The following is a 21,487-nucleotide window of genomic DNA, read 5'->3' as shown; positions in this document are numbered from 1 at the left end:
CAAAGTCACCCGATCAAAATTTTGAGATAGCCATTTTGTTCAGCATGGTCGAAAATATGACAAATATGTATTTTAGAATGACTTAATCCCCCGAAGTCCTCGGGGGGAGGGCTAAAAGTTATGAACTTTACCCAATGTTAACATATAGTATTGGTTATTGGAAAGTATACAGAAGTTTTCAGGAGGGTTTTGTTCTGGTAGTGGGGGGGGAGGGTCGGGGGTTATGTTGGAGGATCTTTCCATGAAGGAAGTTTTCATGGGGGAAGGGAAATTGCCATGAAGGGGGCGCCGGCATTGCCAGCATTATTCATTGGTTATTGGGAAGTATACAGACATTTTTAGGAAGGATTTTTTCTGGAGGGGGGGGGGCTAGAGGCCGGGACTCACTTGGAGAATCGGTCCTGGGGTGATATTTCCTGGGGAGCATGGAAAGTTCACTGAAGGGGCGCTAGGTTTCCAGGCATTATTTAAAAAATAACAAGAAATTAAATTAAAAAAAAGCAGGCTCTTTCTTCTGAAAGTAATGAGCAACATTAGAGCTTGAAACAAACAGAAATTATTAAGTATATGAGGTAGTGCTAACCACCGTTAAAAACACACTTTTTACGCTGCAATTTTTTTTTGTCCTTTCAAAAGAGCTATCTATTCTAATTAAACGGCCTTTGCGATTCAGGGGTTTGTGAATCAAATTTGTTTTTAACTTTTAACGTAAAGAGCGTGGTATTGACTAAGGGGAGAACCCCCTCATTTACGTAATAACATATGCGCAATAAAAAAAAACAATAAAAAAAACAATCGATACGTCTCAATAGTAATCGAAACTTTTAAAGATGGAATTTTGATGTCAATAAATGTATCAAAAGGACGTGTTTATAATGCTGATTCTAAATATATAATTTTTATTAAATTTAATATTACTCATCAAAGGCTAAGAGCCTGAGAAAGTTAACCCAAATTTTTAAAGAGGGGGGAAAAATCCACTAAAGGTGAAACATATTTAATCAGAACCACACCTTCAGATTTAGCGTATCAGAAGACCCTTTTTGATATGTTTCAAGCTGATATCTGCTAAAATCTGCAACTTTGTATTTTTTGCTAGAAGAAAAATATGCGAATATAAAATTTAGATACGCAAGTTAATTTGTAAATTACGTCATAACCAAATTTAGAGACATCCATTTAGCAAAAGAAAAGTAAAATTTTTATGCAAATTTTGTTTACTTATTCAATGACGGTGAGCCAAAATAAAAGCTGCATTAACTAAAAAACAATCAGGAATTAAATAAAAAAAACAAGTTTTTTAAACTGAAAGTAAGGAGCGCCGTTAAAACTTAAAACGAACAGAAATTAGTCCGTATATGAAAGGGGCTGTCCTTTCCTCAACGCCTCGCTCTTTACGCTAAAGTTTAACTCTGTCTCACAACTTTATTTAATAAAACAGAAAAAAACTTTAGCGTAAAGAGCGAAGCGTTGTGGAAAGGACAGCCCCTTTCAAATACGGAATAATTTCTGTTCGTTTTAAGTTTTAATGTCGCTCCTTACTTTCAGTTTAAAAAACTTGTTTTTTTTATTTAATCATTTACAGGCGCTAAAATAACACGTTTCTTATTCAACTGTAATTTTCTGCAATGCAGTTTATGCATAATAGATACTAAAACGATACGACTACTCCTGTGGGCGAAATGATATAATTTATGCTCTTTAAATGTGCTCATAAGTATGACGTTCATCATATGAATTTTTCCAAAAATAAGGCTCTAAACGAATTTTCTCGAAGTTATCACTTATCTAGATAGTTTTTTTTTTAGGTCAGAAAATGTCAGGGTGCAGATTTTAAAACAAAAAGTATGGGGCCGTTTTCGAGAAAAACTTTATAAATAAATAAATCTATACAATTATTGGTCGTTTAAAGAGAGCAGATATACTAATGAAGGAAAAAAAATATGAAGTTGGAGTGTTGGTGCTCCAGCTTCACTTGTTTTGTGTTAGCAAAGATTGTAACTGGAGTATCTCAGTTTGTTTCTAAAGCTGATAAGATGTTGCTTCAACTGCTTGTTTCAGTAATTGATTCCATTGAAGAAATACTCTGTAATCCAAAAATGAGAGAAATGAAGATAGATTGAAGTTCTTCCATCTTCACTTGTTTCATGCTAAGATTGTTGTTTGAGTGCCCTCACCTATTTGCACATGACTCCAAGTATATATTTTAGTTGTATGCCATCTATTTGTCGAGTAAGCATAAATTTCGAAGAAAAAAGAGAAAATTAACACTGTCTGTTCTCCTCAGTATCCTGTTTGTGTTAAAATATCAGCACGATCGTATAAAACTTGATTTTTAGTCGTCTTCTTTGTAAGGTTGTGAAGTTTGTAGATGTTATACCATAGTCATTGGAAGTATCCTTCAGGGCAGGCTAGTGGATCTATAATGGCCGATGGGTAATGCTATCCTTGGTTGTTTTCTACCTCGGTTTTGAGTTTTGCTTATCACTTTTTTTTCTTGTGGATTTGCCACGTTTTCTTCTCTTTTCTTTCCGTTCTTCTTGTTCTCGTTCTTCCAATTTCTTTTTTGGTATGGTTTTTCAAGTATTTCAAACCATGCCTCGTTTTCATGTTTTCCATGTTTTCTACCTCGGTTTTGACTTTTTGTTTATCACTTTTTTTCTCGTGGATTTGCCACGTTTTCTTCTGTTTTCTTTCTGTTCTTCTTGTTCTAGTCCTTCCTATTTCTTTTTTGGCATATGTTATTTCAAGTATTTCAAACCATGCCTCGTTTTCATGTTTTCTACCTCGGTTTTGACTATTTGCTTATCACCATTTTCTTCTCATGAATTTGTCACGTTTTTTTCTCTTTTCTTTTCGTTCTTCTTGTTCTCTTTCTTCCTTTCTCTTTTTTGGTATGTTTTTTCAAGTATTTCAAACCATGCCTCGTTTTCATGTTTTCCTTGTTTTCTACCTTGGTTTTGACTTTGCTTATAAGTATTTTTTTCTCGTGGATTTGTCTCGTTTTCTTCTCTTTGTTTCGTTCCTCTTGTTCTCTTTCTTCCTTTTTCTTTTTGGTGTATGTTTTTTCAAGTATTTCAAACTATCCCTCGTCTTCATGTTTTCAATTTTAATTACCTTGGTTTTGAATTTTTGCTTATCACTACTTTTCTCAAATGGATTTTCCACGTTTTTTTCTTGTTCCCTTTCTTCCTTTTTCTTTCTTGGTATTTTGTTTTTTCAAGTATTTCAAACCATGCCTCCTTCTCATGTTTTCCATGTTTTATACTTCGGTTTTGACTTTTTGCTTATCACTATTTTTTTCTTGTGGATTTGCCACGTTTTCTTCTCTTTTCTTTCCGTTCTTCTTGTTCTCTTTCTTCCTTTCTCTGTTTTGGTTTATGTTTTTTCAAGTATTTCAAACCATGCCTCACTTTCATGTTTTTCCTGTTTTTACCTCGGTTTTGACTTTTTGCCTATCACGTTTTTTCTCATGGATTTGAAACATTTTCTTCTTTTTTCTTTCCGTTCTTCTTGTTCTGTTTCTTCAGTTTTCTTTTTTTTGGGTATGTGTCTTTTCAAGTATTTTAAACAATGCCTCGTTTTCCACCTCGGTTTTGACGTTTCGTTTATCGCTATTTTTTCTCTTGAATTTGCCACGTTTTCTTCTCTTTCTTTTCGTTCTTCTTGTTCTCTTTCCTCCTTTTTCTTTTTTGGTATATTTTTTTTCATGTATTTCAAACCATGCATATTTTGCGAATACGCTTTATGCATAGCCTTATTTTTCCAGTGTTACAGGTCATTAAAGATTGATTTGTCCTATTTTTAAATGCTAGATTTCAAAAGATAAAATATTAGAGAGGCTGCCTTTTTAATGTAAAAGACACATGTAAACCATATATATATATATATATATATATATATATATATATATATATATATATATATATATATATATATATATATATATATATATATATATATGTATATATATATATATATATATATATATATATATATATATATATATATATATATATATATATATATATATATTTGAGCATATAACTTATAAACTGTCAGCGAAGAAAAAGCCATAGTCACCTAAGAATAATTGTCAGCTAAATCCTTAAGACACTTGTCTACCTCTTGAAAGTAGATGTTTCTCCAAATACTAATTTCTAGGAATGCAATATATGTCCAAGATTCCCCAACGAAAGCTAAAACTTTTTTCAACATTGGTTTTTTAATTAAACTTTTTTTCCTATTAAACTTCAAAATCAACTTGAGTTTTGACATTTACTATAACATTTGATCTGTAAAAACGTTCAAAATCACTTTTAAATGGTAACTACTTTTCTTATTAATCTAAAAAAAAAAAAAACGGAAAGAGATGTTGTATAGCTTTGCAAAATTAAAAATTCTCTTTATTCCCATTTTTTGACTTTTTGACATAAACATAACAAAAAAGCTAAATTGAATTTTACACATGTTACAATGAAAGACCGGAATTGGAGAATGTCGATATTCACCGGTGAATGTCCGAAATAACTTTTTTTTTTTCCTGCTTGGATTTAGTCAGCTTTGTCAGTTTTATGCAAGGTTATATGGTGACAGGTTAGGTTAAGTTTCTTACCCACTTCTCAGATTCATGACCTAATTTAACCTAACCTAACTTTAACTTTTACCATCAAACCTTGCATAAGACTGACAAATCTGACTGGCAAAGTTGACTGCATCAAAGCAAAGAAAAGGAATTTCGGACATTCGCCGGTGAATGTTGACATTTACCACATTTTGGTCTTTTACTGTAACATATGTATGAAGACTCAAAAGAGGATTGCCTCTAAACTGCACTAAAACAGTTCCTTTCTATACCAAGTTTTGAACTACTGTACTCATTTCCAAAGCCCGGTCTTAAAGGGTGTAACGATTTATATTAGTTTGCAAATAATGTTAATAAGGATCCTTCGTTTTCGGGAATAACATGAATAAGGTGAATAACGGTAAAATAGAAGACCATTCTACTTTTTTTCATCTTAATATTGAACCATTACCCATTACTGGGTTGGAATGGCTATTTATTCGGAAGAGGAAAAAAGCGAGCTCTTTTCTAACCATCATAAGCATGAAAGAAGACAAGGTCAAATCTGGTCTCTGCAATTTGTGTATAATCTTTCTAAGGTGTTAAATTTCTTAAACCCATTATTGCATCAATTAAAACGAAAATTTTCATTTCCTACAGGGTCTAGCTTTTATCTGTATATATTTATATATTGCCATGAATGTCTGAAATTGGTGAATGTCGACATTCACTGGTGAATGTCCAAAATGCCTTTTTTCTCCTTGGATTTAGTCAGTTTTCCCAATCATTTTTTTCGGTTTTATGCAAGGTTTGATGGTCAACTAAACAACAACGAGGTTTGATGGTAATAGGTTGGATTCCATTTCTGAGATTTATAACCTAATTCAACCTAACATAAACCAATTTAACTTTATCTTTTACCATCAAAGCTTGCATAAGACTGAAAAAGCTGATTCGCATAGATAATTGAATCAAAACAGAGAAAAAAGAATTTCGGAAATTCACCGGTGAATTTCGACATTAAAAAGATTTCGGACATTCGCAGAACATATAGCCTATATATATTTTCCTATGCTTAGATTCTCATTAAAGTTATGCTTAAATGATTAGCTCTTAAGACCCTGAACTTTGGTATATCTAAAAATAGAGCTCCCAAAAAGCATGATTCTGACAAGAATAATATAATTCTTACGCTTATGAACTTGTCCATTATTATCCAAGCAGGGGCGTCAATTTATGAAAATTTAGAGAGAGGTTAAAAATATTTTTTCAAAATTTAGGGGTTGCGGCAGTTCTGTAGCTTTTTTATGAAAATACCCCAAAGTATTTTTCAATGAAAAGAGGAAAAAGATATTTTTCAATATATAGGAGGATAAAAAAAAGCCTAACCCCTTTCTAGGGCTAAAATGAAATGATTTTACTGATGAAGGATGGCAATTTACCAAAGATTGTGCTTTTTGGCCATCCATGTGAGATTTAAAGGAGGTTTTTACTCCATGGGAGGAAATAAAGAGTGAAGCTTTGAGTAGGTTGGAGTAGAGGAGTGTGTGGAGTTATGATGGCCTCAAGTGGCTCGGTACTGCCTTAAGTTCAATAGTAATAGCAGTATTGTGTTATTTGTGTATCCTATTTACTTACTGCTTAGTTTATTTATTTTAGATTTGACATATTTTAAATCTACTCAGAAAAAGAATATTGTAGCAAAAGAAGAAGGTTTAGCTTCCATTATATACGTTCAGTCAGCTTGTGATGCTCCATCGCAACGAGATATATACGTAAAAGAATTGATGAAATTTATTTCAATTGATTCATACGGGAAATGTCTAAACAATAAACAACTACCAATAGGGTAAGTCATTATAATCATTAATGTCTTGGTCTAATTGTAGATTTTAACTCGTCCACTAGTAAGCTTCTTAATAAAACTTGTTTGCTAGTTTCTAATTAATTCTAATCTAAGTATTTTAATAAATGATGATTATGGCTTCTCCAGTCCAGTTTTAGCAAGTTGACCCTTCTGTATTATTATCAAACTCAAAGCGGTAGCATTGAAATAGTAAAGAGTTATGTATATCATGTGTTATTTTCTTCATGACCTCATCATGCACAGCCAATGATTAGTTGACAGTTGGGAGAGGGCTCATTTGATAGTGAATTAAATGTTTTAGTGTTAACTTTAACAGTCTTAGAAGGCAGCCAACTACATTGGTTTCTGCGCCAGGTCGCAATATCAAGATAACCATTTTCATGAGAACATTTGAATTATCCAAAGTAGGTCTGCTGTTGGGGTGGGAGGATGTCATAAAGAAAGATTTAAAGGAAATGGGAACTTCCTGGGAGGCCTTGAATACATTTGGATAGAGGAGTAGCGTGCGTGGCTGTGTTGGCCTCAGGCGGCTTGGTGCTGCGGTGAGTTGTTAGTAGTAAAGTAGGTCTCTGCGGGTGGCATTATCAGCTCAGCCCCAGGCGTAAAATTTAAAATTCTAAGACTGTGTAAAATTTAAAACATGTAAAATTTAAATACCTAGATTTTATCTTTCGAAAATTACGGATCATTCGCTGGAAAATAACGAAGAACTAAGAAGAATTAAAAAATCGGATAAAACTCAATAAAAAAAAATTGCTGGAAAGTAAGATGCTGAGCCAGAGGTATTGTTTATACTGATTTTGGGTTCTTTCAGTCGTTAGCTAAAGAACCTGGCTAAGATCAAGGTTTTGTATGTGTGTCTTCATATGATGTAGATGTAAAATTGTCATACATATATTTTATCTTTAGAAGTTATAGATAAAGTTTTAAGTGATGAACAGTGTGGTTTTTGGAAGGGGAGAGGATGCTTCGACCGAATTTTCACTCTTAGATTCATTATTGAGAAGTACCCGAGTCATCAGGTCTCTTTAGTCCTCAGTTTTGTAGACTATGAGCAAACGTTTGATTCAGCTGATAGAATAGCTTTAAGGAAGGTCCTATTCTTGTATGGTATACCAGATAAACACATTATAGTGATGAGTGCTATGCAGGGCCATATCCAGGATTTTTGTTCAGGGGGGGGGTTCCCTAATTTTTGACTTTTTTTGGGGGGGGTTACTAATTTTTGACTCAGTTTTCGACTAATTTTACTGATTTTTACCTAGGTTTTACTAATTTTCGACTTATTTTCGAGTCGGTCAAAAATTTCGGGGGGGGGGGGTTCAAACCGGGTAACCCGCCCTCTGGATACGGCCTTGGTGCTATGTACGAGAATACTATTGCTACGGTTAAGGTTGGAAATGCGGTTAGTTCCTGGTTTCGTATTAAATCAGGAGTTAGGTAGACCTTCGTTATATTCCCATTATATGGATCTTTTAATAGGGTCTGTCCTAAGGAATACAGCAAAGGCTATGGGAGAGCACGGAATCAAATTGGGAATCAAAACTCTCCTAGACTCAAATTATACTGAAGATTTGAGCATCCCAGATGAGAATATTGGCAAAATGAATGAATTTTTCTAAGTTTTGAAAGCTCGGAGTGCAAGAGTAGGCTCGAAAATTCAGTCGCTGATACTGGAAATAAGTGAAGATGAAGAGATGATGTTGGGTAACGAGAACGTAGATCAAGTGGACAGCTCCACTTATCTAGGTAGCATCATTAGTAAAGGCAGTGGGTGCATTGAAGATATTAAAAGTTGAAGAGCCAAGGCCCATGGTTTTTTTTCATAGTTCAAAAAGTTTGGAAGAATAGGAAGATAAGTCTGCGAATCGAGATTAGAATACTGGAAGCAGCAGTAACGACAGTGGCCAAATATGATTCTGAAACGTAGGTGCTCTGACAAACTGTCATTTCCAGAGAAACTGTCTACGGACTGTTTTGGGTACCCGTACAACTCACTGTATTTCAAACTGTAAGCTGTATGAAAATTCTTATTCTATCCTGTTTTCTAGGGCTATAATGAGAGAAAGGTTGAGATGACTAGTTCACGTTCTGCAAATGAAAGATGACAGATTGCCAAAGATCGTCCTTGTCGGCCAACCATATAGGGCCAAACGAAAAGCAGGTCGTCCCCAGATGGGCTGGGAGGAGGTCGTAAGGAAGGATTTAAGGGAAATTAGAGCTTCTTGGGAGGATGTAAAGAGGGGGGATTATGAACAGATTGTGAGGGAGAAGAAGTGTGCATAGCTGTCTTGGCCTCAGGCGACTTGGTGCTGCAATGAGTTGTTAGTAGTAGTTGTATAGTAGATTTTATCTTTCGAAAATTGCAAATTGTTCGCTGAAAAATAGTGAAATATTAAGACAAATTAAAAAATCGGATGAAAATTAAAGCAAACATAACTAGAAAGAAAGATGCTGAGGTAGAGTTCATTGTTTATACAAATTTTTGTTTGTGTCAGGCAGTAACTAGGGAATTTGGTAGAGATCATGGTCTTTATATCACTGTCTTCCTCTAAACCAGTGACCACAAATGAGTCCTATACATAAGAACATTTCCAGACGTCAGCAATTCAAACACGGAATTTTAACTTCAGTGTCACCTTGCTAGCTTGACTGGAACTAACATCTACAATCAGCAATAACAGCTGGGGATTGCTACGTTTTTACATGCTCAGAAAGGGGGTATTAATTTGGGGGTATTCTGAACCGTTGTCTGTGTGACAAAAACATAAGCAAAGCTTTTTTTTTGTTCATATTTATAGTATACATAGTACGTGGCCAAGAAAAACCATCAGCTGTCAGCATCTATTTAGCATTCAGTAAAGCAGAGGTGCTCAGAACCTGCCTTTTGGTAGGTTCTGGGGGGTGGGGGTGTTAGTGCCACTATTATTTGTGGCAATTAACTTTCATTTGTAGTAATGATTTAAAATTGATGAAGTCAAACCTGCTTTGATTTATCCGCTTTTTGCCATGAGATACCAGCAAAGCAGAAAAATATTATTGCCTAGCTGATAGTCAAAAGGGGATTTGTCCAGTACATGGTAACACAACATATTTATGTTGTGGCGAGCATTAGATCGCCGTGATACGGGAAGAATAGATTCAACGCCTAATGTACTACAAAACTTAAGGTTTGGGATGAACAAGACTATGGCCTATGTATCTGAATTAAATATGTAGTAATCTAGGTTCTGATTGGGTTGAACCAATATTCTAGAAATCATCGCTTTCTGGTGTTCTCGTCCCTCCCCCAAACGACATATTTGATTTAGCAGCATATTTCTAATAGTCGATTATCATTCAGCTTTAAAACTTGTAACGATTGTTTTAAGCTTTCTTTGTATATAAACTTAGGTATTGAAGTCGGGCCTCATTTTTGGTATAGCTCAATGCTTAATATACAGTTGCATAAGCTGACATGTATAGAAATGATAGTCTGGGGCATGATCCACCGTTTACTATTACCACAATTCATCTTATACCAAGCCAAATAAGGGTAAGATAGTCGCGCAGCATTTCCTTATGAAAGACCTAAATGATGGGGTCAAACCATTTTTTTCGTGTACTATATTTGCGCATATTTGCTTTGAAAATGAAAAAAAAAATTGTTTTGGACGAAAAATATTCATTCGCAGTCTTTTTTTTTGGAAAATTAATGTTTTTATCTTAGTTTTGACCTTATGCAGGTTTGGGGAGTGATGGAGAAGGAATTTAGAGCTTGACGTTGCCATACTCTAGTTTTTTCTTTGTCTTTTTAACTGTGTCGCCTGTTTTTTTTTTTTTAGATTAAGTTGTCCTTCAAGGCTTTTGATAGTTTCTTTTTTTTTAATTTTGCACGAGTTTTCCTTTTGCATCGGTTTAATCTTAATTGACGTTTAGAACTTTTTATTTTATTGCCTTTTTTCTCTTTTATTATTTTCTGCTGACTTGAAAATATGAAATCGACCCAAACGCTTTTGAATGTTGTTAAAATTCGTTAAAGATGACAAAAAAATGACATAGTTCGCTTTACATAGTACGCTTTGTCTTCGTAATCTTTGTTTTAACAGACATCTTTTTATTTCAGTCTTTGCAATCCTACTGGTTCAATGGAAGACCCAGAGTTTCTGGACTTAATATCTAAGTACAAGTTTGCAATTGCGTTTGAAAACGCTGTTAATGATGACTACATCACGGAGAAATTATGGAGACCTATTCGATTGGGAACTGTGCCTATTTATTTGGGAGCACTAAACATTAAGGTATGAATTGATGATACATTATTAACTAACGAACTTTCACAATATCAAAGTACCGAAGTTGTCGTTTTCTGTCAGGTATATTATAAAAAAATAGTAATAAACCAAAAAAAATATACAACATTGGCGGTATCTCATAAACATTGTTGGTACATCATGCTTTTTTTCAGGTACTACAACATATCACAGGCAGCGCAATAGAGCTGCCTAAGTAAAGAGCGATTTGGGCACAATGCTTTTTTTTTTTTTTTTTTTTTTTTTTTTTTTTTTTGACCAGGGTACTTCGTATCGAAGGAGTTGTCGTAGAAACTTCGAAAATGGTTCATTCAATTGGAATTGAAAGGGCTAGTGCCCATTATAATAGTCAAAAGTGATTGGAGGGCAGCTAACCCCCTCCCACGCCCAAACACGCTCAATTTTGTTCAACGTAGTTGAAAGATCTGGAAATGATGTCTTTGAGGACGACACCCCCACAACCCTCAGGGCAAGGGTTGTAAGCTCTGCCCTGGGGGCATTTAAGGTTTATATAGAAAGGGTGATCGTATAAACTGCAGAGGGGGCTCATTGGACTACTAATCAGAAGTATAAGTCCCCTTTTTGAGATTTAGTGATTGGAGAGTGCAAACCTCCCACACACGTCGTATTTTCCCGAAATGCATCTGATAGAAATTTTGAGATGGCCATTTGTTGTCGTAGAAACTTTAAAAAGGGCTCATTCGATTGGAAATTGAAAAGGCTAGTGCTCTTTTTAATAGTCGAAAGTGATTGGAGGGCAACTGACCCCCCTCCCTTGCCCACCATTTCCCAAACACATCCAATCAAAATGTTGAGATAGCCATTTTGTTCAACGTAGTTGAAAGGTCCGGAAATTATGTCTTTGAGAATGACAGACCCCCCAGAGCCCTCAGGGCAAGGGTTGTAAGTTATGCCCTGGGGGCAAATAAGGTATAAATAGAAAGGGTGATCGCATAAACTTCGGGAGGGGCTCATTGGATTGGTAGTCAGAAGTTCTAGTCCGCTTTTTGAGACTCAGAGTGATCGGATTGAGGATACCCCGGCCCCCCCCCCACAGAGCATTTTCCCGATATGCATTTCATAGAAATTTTCAGATGGCCATTTGTTGTCGTAGAAACTTCAAAAACAGCTCATTCGATTGGAAATTGAATGGACTAGTGCCCTTTTTCATAGTCTAAAGTGATTGGAGGGCAACTAACCCCCGAGGCCACCATGTCCCCAAACACATCCGATCAAAATTTTGAGATACTATTTTGTTCAACGTAATTAAAAAGACCGGAAATTATGTCTTTGAGGATGACACCCCCTCCCCACACGCACACACAGCCCTGAGGGCAAGGTAGGTTGTGCCCTGGCTGCATATACGGTATATATCTTTGACAACCCCCATAACTTCTCAAGACCAGAACATAATTTGCACTTTACTGGAAAAAAAATGGCTGTGGATTGTCAGTTTAGTATACACATACTGATATATTTTTCTTGAAGTTTTAATAATTTTTAATTTATTAAATTTTAAAAATTAAAACATTTTAAGCGTATTTTGTATATTTAAATCATACAATAAATAACCGAGTAATTCAAACTCAAAACGAGCAAAAATTAACACGAGTAGGTCTGACCAGAACATAATTTGCACTTTACTGAAAACAAAATACATTTAAAATGTTTTCACTTTGTTTTAATGGTTTAAAATGTTTTTTACTTGATATATTAAGGGGGAAGTCCTTCCCCTTAAACTCCAATTACTGTACGAGTGTCTGGTGCCTTTTTTGAGAGTAAAAAGAGATTGAAGGGCAAGCAGCCCTTCGTCCGTACCCATTCATTTTCCAAAGGCATCTAGTACAGAATTTGAGACAGCCCTTTAGTTCAGCATAATAGGACGGTCCAATAACTATGGTCCTAGGGATATAGGGATATCAACCCCCCCCCCCCCCTCCCCACAATTATGCATTTGGCCCTTTATGATTTAAAACGATATGCTGCTTTAAAATTTATCAAACGGCTATGTTTTTTTGGTTGCAAGTATGACACCTCAGCAATTTATCGAGAACGCCTCGGGGCATTAAGCTGAAGATTTTGTAGACACTAGGCTACTATTACTACTTCTGCTCTTACAATTTAAATAAATAAAAAGAGTGTAAGTGTATCTCGGTTGTTAAAGAGTATAGATAAAATCTTTTGGGAATAATCTTATGATTTATTTTTCAGGTCATTTTAGAAGCTATAAAATTAAATAAAAAAAATACTGTTTGTGTCAGGCATTCAAATAGCAACCCATACAGAAATTAATTTTTTTTTTTAAATCCACAAGACAAGTTTTTCAAAGAAAAGTAAAGAGCTCCATTAAGGCAAGAATGAGCAAAAATAAAGTCAACTAATCTTCCAAGGTTAAAACCCTCACAAATCACTACCAATAAATAAACAAAACTGAAAGCGAACAGAAATCAGAGGCAACGCTGTAGCGTTGGCAATAGTAAAGGCCATACGGCTCCAATGTTTTATTATTTATTTATTTTTTTTCCAGAGGTACTTCATACGGAAGGCGTCGTCGTAGAAACTTCAAAGGGGGCTCATTCGATTAGAAATCGAGAGTTCTAGTGGCTTTTTTAATAGTCGAAAATGATTGGAGGGCAACTAGCCCCCCCCCCCCCCGACGCCCATCATTCCCCCAAGCACATCCAATCAAAATTTTGAGATAGCCATTTTGTTCAGCGTAGTTGATTTCCAAATAGAAAATATATTTTTCAGGAGAACACTCCCCCACAACCCTCAGGGCAATGGTTTTAAGTTATGCCCTGGGGGCAATAAGGTTTTTATAGAAGGCGTCGTCGTAGAAACTTCAAAACAGGCTCATTCGATTGGAAATTGAAAGGGCTAGCGCTCTTTTTAATAGTCGAAAGTGATTGGAGAGCAGCTAACCCCCCTCCCTTGCCCCCCATTTCCCAAACACATCCAATCAAAATGTTGAGATAGCCATTTTGTTCAGCGTAGTTGATTTCCAGATAGAAAATATGTTTTTGAGGAGGACACTTCCCCACAACCCTCATTGCAAGGGTTTTAAGTTATGCCCTGGGGGCATATAAGGTTTTATAGAAAGTGTTGTTGTAGAAACTTCAAGAAATGCTCATTCAACTGAAAATCGAGAGTTCTAGTGCCCTTTTTAATAGTCGAAAGTGATTGGAGGGCAACTAGCCCCCCCCCTTCCACGCCCATCATTACCCCAAACTCATCCAATCAAAATTTCGAGATAGTCATTTTGTTCAGCGTAGTTGATTTCCCGATAGAAAATATATTTTTGAGGAGGACACTCCTCCACAACCCTCAGGGCAAGGGTTTTAAGTTATGCCCGGGGGGCATATAAGGTTTTTATAGAAGGCGTTGTCGTAGAAACTTCAAAACAGGCTCATTCGATTGGAAATTCAAAGGGATAGTGCCCTTTTTAATAGTCGAAACTGATTGAAGGGCAACTAGCCCCCCCCTGCCCATCATTTCCCCAAACACATCTAATCAAAATGTTGAGATAGCTATTTTGTTCAGCGTAGTTGCTTTCCAGATAGAAAATATGTTTTTGAGGAGGACACTCCCACACAACCCTTCGGGCAAGGGTTTTAAGTTATGCCCTGGGGGCATATAAGGTTTTCATTGAAAGCGTTGTCGTAGAAACTTCAAAAAAGGCTCATTTGATTTGAAATTCAAACGGCTAGTGCCCTTTCTAACAGTCGAATGTGATTGGAGGGTAACTAGCCCCCCCCCCCCGCCCCTCAGTCCCCCCCACCCATCCAATCAAAATTTTGAGATAGCCATTTGATTCAGCGTAGTTGATTTCCAGATAGAACATGTATTTTTGAGGAGGACACTCCCCCACAACCCTCAGGGCTAGGGTTTTAAGTTATGCCCGGGGGCATATAAGGTTTTTATAGAAGGCGTTGTCGTAGAAACTTCAAAATAGGCTCATTCGATTGGAAATTCAGAGGGCTAGTGCCCTTTTTAATAGTCTAAAGTTATTGGAGGGCAACTAGCCCCCCCCCCCCACGCCCATCATTTCCCAAAACATATCTAATCAAAATATTGCGATAGCCATTTTGTTCAGCGTAGTTGATTTCCAGATAGAAAATATGTTTTTTAGGAGGACAATCCCCCAAAACCATTAGGGCAAGGGTTTTAAGTTATGCCCTGGGTGCATATAATGTTTTTATATAAGGCGTTTTCGTAGAAACTTCAAAAAAGGCTAATTCGATTAGAATTTTAAAGGGCTAGTGCCCTTTTTGATAGTCGAAAGTGATTGGAGGGCAACTACCCCCCCCCCACGCCCATCATTCCCCTAAACACATCCAATCAAAATTTTGAGATAGCCATTTTGTTCAGCGTAGTTGATTTCCAGATAGAAAATATGTTTTTTAGGAGGACAATCCCCCAAAACCCTTAGGGCAAGGGTTTTAAGTTATGCCCTGGGGGCATATAAGGTTTTTATAGAAGGCGTTGTCGTAGAAACTTCAAAAGAGGCTCATTCAATTGGAAATTGAGAGGGCTAGTGCCCTTTTTAATAGTCGAAAGTGATTGGAGGGCAACCAGCCTCCCCCCCCACGCCCATCCTTTCCCCAAACACATCCAATCAAAATTTTCAGATAGCCATTTTGTTCAGCGTAGTTGATTTCCAGATAGAAAATATGTTTTTGAGGAGGATACTCCCCCATAACCCTCATTGAAAGGGTTTTAAGTTATGCCCTGGGGGCATATAAGGTTTTATAGAAAGCGTTGTTGTAGAAACTTCAAAAAAGGCTCATTCAATTGGAAATCGAGAGTTCTAGTTTCCTTTTTAATCGTCAAAAGTGATTGGAGGGCAACTAGCCCCCCCCCCCCCCATCTCTACGCCCATCATTCCCCGGAACTCATCCAATCAAAATTTTGAGATAGCCATTTTGTTCAGCGTAGTTGATTTCCAGATAGAAAATATATTTTTGAGGAGGACACTCCCCCACAACCCTCAGGGCAAGGGTTTTAAGTTATGCCCCGGGGGCATATAAGGTTTTTATAGAAGGCGCTGTCGTAGAAACTTCAAAAAAGGCTAATTCTTTTTGAAATTCATAGGGATCGTGCCCTTTTTAATTTTCGAATTGTTTTGCTGGGCAACTAGCCCCCCCCCCCCCCCATGCCCATCATTTCCCCAAACACATCCAATAAAAATTTTGAGATAGTCATTTGATTCAGCGTAGTTGATTTCCAGATAGAAAATATATTTTGAGGAGGACTCTCCCCCACAACCGTCAGTGTGGGGGAGTATAGTAAGGAATATAAAGTTATGCCCTGGGGGTATATAAGGTTTTTATAGAAGGTGTTGTCATAGAAACTTCAAAACAGGCTCATTCGATTGGAAATTCAAAGGGCTAGTGCCCTTTTTAATAGTCGAAAGTGATTGGAGGGCAACTAGCCCCCCCATGCCCATCTTTCCCCCTAACGCATACAATCAAAATTTTGAGATAGCTATTTTGTTCGATTTACTTGATTTTCAGATATAAATTACTTTTTTGAGGAGGATAATCCCCCACAATCATCAAGGCAAGAGTTTTAATTTGTGCCCTGTGGGCACATCAGGCTTTTATAGAAGACGGTTTCATAGAAACTTCAAAAAAGGTTCATTCGATTGGAATTTCAAAGGGCTAGTGCCCTTTTTAATAGTCAAAAGTAATTGGAGGGCAACTAGCCTCCCCTCCCATGCCCATCATACCCCCAAACCCATCCAATCAAAAATTTGAGATAGCCATTTTGTTCAGCGTAGTTGTTTTCCATTTAGATAATATGTTTTTGTGGAGGATACTCCCCCACAGCCCTCAGGGCAAGTGTTTTAAGTTCTGCCCTGGGGCATATAAGGTTTTTATAGAATGCGTTGTCGTAGAAACTTCAAAAAAGGCTCATTCGATTGGAAATTCAAAGGGCTAGTGCCCTTTTCAATAGTCGAAAGTGATTGGAGGACATCTAGCCCCCCCCCATGCCCATCAGTCCCCCAAACACATCCAATCAAAATTTTGAGATAGCCATTTTGTTCAGCGTAGTTGATTTTCAGATAGAAACTATGTTTTTGAGGAGGACACTCCCTCACAACCCTCAAGACAAGGGTTTTATGTTATACCATGGGGGCATATAAGGTTTTTATAGAAGGCGGTGTCGTAGAAACTTCAAAAAAGGCTCATTCGACTTAAAATACAAAGGGCTAGTGCCCTTTTCAATAGTCAAAGTGATTGGAGGGCAACTAACCCCCCTCTCACGGCCACCTTTTCCCCAAACACATCCAATCAAAATTTTGTGACAGCCATTTTATTAAACGTAGCTTTAAGTTTTGGAAATTAGGTCTTTGAGGATGACAACTCCCCCACAACCCTCAGGGCAAGGGTTGTAAGTTATGCCCTGGGGGCATATAAGGTTTTGTATAGACAACATTGTTGTATAAACTTCAAAGAGGGCTCATTTGATTGGAAATTTGAAGTTCTAGTTCACTGTTTAAGCGTCAAAAGATATTGGAGGGGAACCAGCTTCCCCCCCCCCTCCCCAAACCCTTTTTTCCCAAATGCATCCAATAAAAATTTTAAGATAGCTATTTTGTTAAAAATAGTTCAGAGATCATATAACAAAATTCCGGTGTCGACACAACCCACCAGGGCCCGGGGGCAGGCTTTGTAACTTATGCCCTGAGGCATATATGGGTCTTATGGAAGAGATGTTCGTATAAACTTCAGAGAGGGCTCATATGATTGGATATTGAAAGTTCTAGCTCACTTTTTAATAGTCAAAAGAGATCCGAGGGAATCTATCCCCCCTCACGCCTTCCTTTTCAAAACCCATCTGATGAAAATTTTGAGATAGACATCTTGTTAAAAAAAAAGTTCAAAGGCCGGAAAAGAAAAACTCCGGTGTCAATACAACCCCCCAGGGCATTGAAAGTTCCAGGGCATTGGAAATTACAAGTTCTAGTTCACTTTTTAAGAGTCAAGATAGTTAAACTAGCCCCCCCCCCCCACGCTCTTTTTTTCTCAAACCCGTCCACTACAAATTTTGAGATAGCCAGTGTTTTTGAAATTGTTCAAAAATTGGATAACAAAAACGCCCACCAGAGCCCTGGGGATAGGCGTTGTAAGTGTTGTCTTGGGGGCGTATATGGTTCTTATGAACGGGATTCTCGTATAAACTTCAGAGAGGGCTCATTTGATTGGAAATTAAAAGTTCTAGTTCACTTTTTAAGAGTCAAAAGATATCCGAAGGCAACTAGCCCCCTTCCCCCACACACTCTTTTTTCCCAAGCCCATCCGATAAAATTTTTATAATAGCCATTTCATTAAAAATAGTTTAAAGGTCAGATAAGAAAAATTCCTGTGTCGACGGAACCCACCAGGGCCCGGAGGCAGGCATTATGAGTAATGCTCTATGAGCATATACAGTTCTTATGGAATGGATGCTCGTTTAAATTTCGGAGACGCCTCATTTGATTGGAAATTCTAAGTTTTTGTTCACCTTTTAAGAGTCAAAAGAGAATGTAGAGCAACTAGCCCCCCCTCCTCCGCTCCCTAAATGCATCAGATAAAAATTTTGAGATAGATATTTTGTTAAAAATAGTTCATAGTTCCGATAACAAAACTTCGGTGTCGACACAGCCCCCCAGGGCCCGGGAGTAGGCGTTGTAAGTTATGCCCTGGGGGTATATATAGTTGTTATGAAAGGGATGCTCGTATAAAATTCCTAGAGGGTTCATTTGATTGGAAATTGATAGTTGTAATTCACTTTTTAAGAGTCAAAAGTGATTGGAGGGCAGCTAGCCTCCCCCCACACTCCATTTTTTTTTCCAGAGGCACTTCATATAGAACGGATCGTCGTATAAACTTCAAAGGGGACTCATTCGATTGGAAATCGAGAGTTCTAGTGGCTTTTTTAAGAGTCAATAGTTATCAGACGGCAACTGCCTCCCCCCGCCCAAGCCCTTTTTCCCCAAATACATCTGATAAAAAATTTGAGGTAGCCATTTTGTTAAAAATAGTTCAAAGATCATATAACAAAAACTCCTTTGCGTATGGTCATTTCGTTAAAAATAGTTCAAAGATTCCAAGAAAAACTCCTGTTTCGACACCCCCCCCCCCTCAGGGCCGGGGCAGACGGTGTAAGTATTGCTCTGGGGGCATATATGGTTCTTTTGGAAGGAATGCTTATCTAAACTTCAGAGAAGGTTGATGAGAATTGAAATTAAAAGTTTAAGTTCATTTTTTCAGAGCTAAAAAAGATCATAGGGCAACTAGCCCTTCCCGCCCTCCACACCTTTGTGCGTGTCAGATGGGTATATCCATCTAATAAGAAGTTCAGCTGACCATTTTGTTAAAAATAGTTCAACCATCAGGTATTAAAACTCCAGGGTCGACACAACCCTCCAGGGCCCAGGGATAGGCGTTGTAAGTTATACTCTGGTGATATATACGGTTATTATAGAAGAGATACTCGTATAAACTTTAGAAAGGGCTCATTTGATTGAAAATAGAAAGTTCTAGTTCACTTTTAAAGAGTCAAAAGAGACCGAAGCTTAATCTAGTCCCCCCACGCCCTTTTTCCCCAAACCCATCCGATAAAAATTTTGAGATAGCAATTTTGTTAAAAATAGTTCAAACACCAGACAATAAAAACTCCGAGGTTGACACAAACCCATTTTTTCACTTTGATATTGTTAGTACTTTGATATAATTTTTGTTACTTTGATGAATATTTGATTTTTTTTTTGAAGTTTGATTTTTAAGTAATGAATTTTAAAAAAATTGACATTTTTCTCAATCAAAAACTAAACAAAACTAGTTAAAAAAAACTCATAAAATTAATGTTTTAAAAGCAAGGTAAGAGCAACTTTAAACTTAAGCTCAAAAGATACAAATATCTTTTAAAACTCAAACTCAAAACGACCAGAAATTACTATTAGTAATAAATATACATAACTTACGAATTAACTTACGTAACGAACTTCTATATTTATAGATTTTTAATACGTATATTAGGGGGTTCGCCCCCTAGTCAATAACATGCTCTTTAATCTAAATTTAGAATTTTTTTACAATTCTTTAAAAATGACCCCTTAATCACAAATTCCGTTAAATAGAATAAAGATATCTTATGAAAGTAATAAAAAATCTTTGGCTTAAAGATCTTGTTTTTGACTAGGGGGCGAATCCTATCATACACTTAATAATTTCTGTTCGTTTTAAGTTTTGATGTTGCTCCTTACTTTAAGTTAAAAAAATTGTTTTTTTTTAAATTAATTTCTGATCTTTGTCTTTAATAATGATGGGAAATCCGGTGCCCCCTTCACAGCGGTGTCCCTTCCCCCATGAAAACTTCCTTCATGGAAATTTACTCCCATATTACCCCCGACCCACCCACCCCTCACCTACCAGAAAAAATCCCCCCTGAAAACGTCTGTATACTTCCCAATAATCAAAAATTGAGGGGGTCCAAGAACAGCTTGTGAAGGGAGTAACCACTGTATTGTTTAAGTCGACGCATTCAAACGTCCTTTGAAGTCGCTCACAAAGTCTACACGTATTTATATGCCGTTTTTTTTTAAAACATTTCCTTTTTTTCTTGCGTTATTTGTACTCATGAGCGATAGAAAAGTTCTAAAATTCCATATCCTGAAAAACTGACATCTCTCTACATACGAGGTATGCAGGCAAGGAACGACAGCATTTTCGAGGGGCTTCAGGCTATAAATACCCATCAATTTGTTTTCGCAATAAACTTTTACCATAAAGATTGATCGGAATCGTAGTGGCCATTCTAAATCAGGTTCCAATGGCAATGTTTTCTCACTTGAAAGTTGTTTTTTAAGCGTTTATTAATTTGCGGTTACTTTGGGCTGAACTTCCTACTTGACTAGGTTGCATCAATCGCTGCAGCCATGATGGCGCCACCAATAATTTGAAGTGAGTTTTACCTTTTTAATTTTTAGTATTCGTCAGTTTAGAAACCCTGCCCACCGGCCAAGCAACTTCTTCAATTTAAAGTAAGAGATGGAAGTCTCGGATCTAACTTGCGACTATTTGACGGGTGTCCAAAAATGTCCGATTTAAGTTGCTCAATGAGCCATTGGATTTTACGAGCACTGTCACGACTGCCAATCTCAAATTAATTCTAAAAAGTCAGCTTGCCTCTTCTGTTTTGAACAGTTTCCCGTAGCGTCACAAAATCTCACAATAGAAAACTACATTAATTGTTGGTCCCAGGTATATAAACTACAGAAGCAATATGTCTTCTTGGTTCCAACATACAGTTGCCATACGTTGCGTGTTTTGAACGTTTTTTGAATTTTTTGGAGAATAAGTTGTTTCTAGAAGAGCTTTGAATCATATGGTCTGGAAAGGAAGATAAGTACAGATATTACTGCAGGCGAACGAGGCATAGTTATGGTATACAAGTCAGACCTCTTTGACGTATCCTGGTATTTTCGTTGAGATCGCATGGAGAGAGGAATATCACCTCACAACAGGAGTTCACCGGAAGGATATAGGCTGAATTATTTCAGTAAAGTTAGTTTTATGTTACTTTGACAACGATGGAAGAATTTTGGGGAAGATTAGGTCACGAAGGGGTCTATATTTTTGTCCGATTTGTGGATATAATGAGGTCTTAGAGCTCTTTGTGTGTAATTGTAGGAATTGGAGGACTCTAAGAGGTGGGAATTTTGAAGAATAATTTCTAACTGAATATTGAGAATTGGGGAAAGTACGTCTGTGTGGCAAT

At 36.8% G+C, this 21,487-nt stretch overlaps 1 protein-coding gene across 3 annotated transcripts in view; it reads left to right on the top strand.

Annotated features, from left to right (window-relative positions):
• Window positions 1-21,487, top strand: part of FucTB (alpha-(1,3)-fucosyltransferase 10) — a 60,768-nt gene that overhangs the window by 31,168 nt on the left and 8,113 nt on the right. For all 3 annotated transcript variants that reach the window (XM_089093102.1, XM_089093100.1, XM_089093101.1), the window contains exons 3-4: window positions 6,224-6,413; window positions 10,537-10,711. In XM_089093102.1, coding sequence (XP_088949228.1) covers window positions 6,224-6,413; window positions 10,537-10,711 — 365 coding nt within the window. The remainder of the gene's footprint in view (window positions 1-6,223; window positions 6,414-10,536; window positions 10,712-21,487) is intronic.

Source organism: Artemia sp. Qi Xiang Cuo, chromosome 8 (genome assembly GCF_049724085.1).
Source record: "Artemia sp. Qi Xiang Cuo chromosome 8, ASM4972408v1, whole genome shotgun sequence".
In the NCBI taxonomy this organism is placed as follows: domain Eukaryota; kingdom Metazoa; phylum Arthropoda; class Branchiopoda; order Anostraca; family Artemiidae; genus Artemia; species Artemia sp. Qi Xiang Cuo.
The sequence above is the reverse complement of the archived record's forward strand: the minus strand, read 5'-3'. Positions and strand labels throughout refer to the sequence as shown.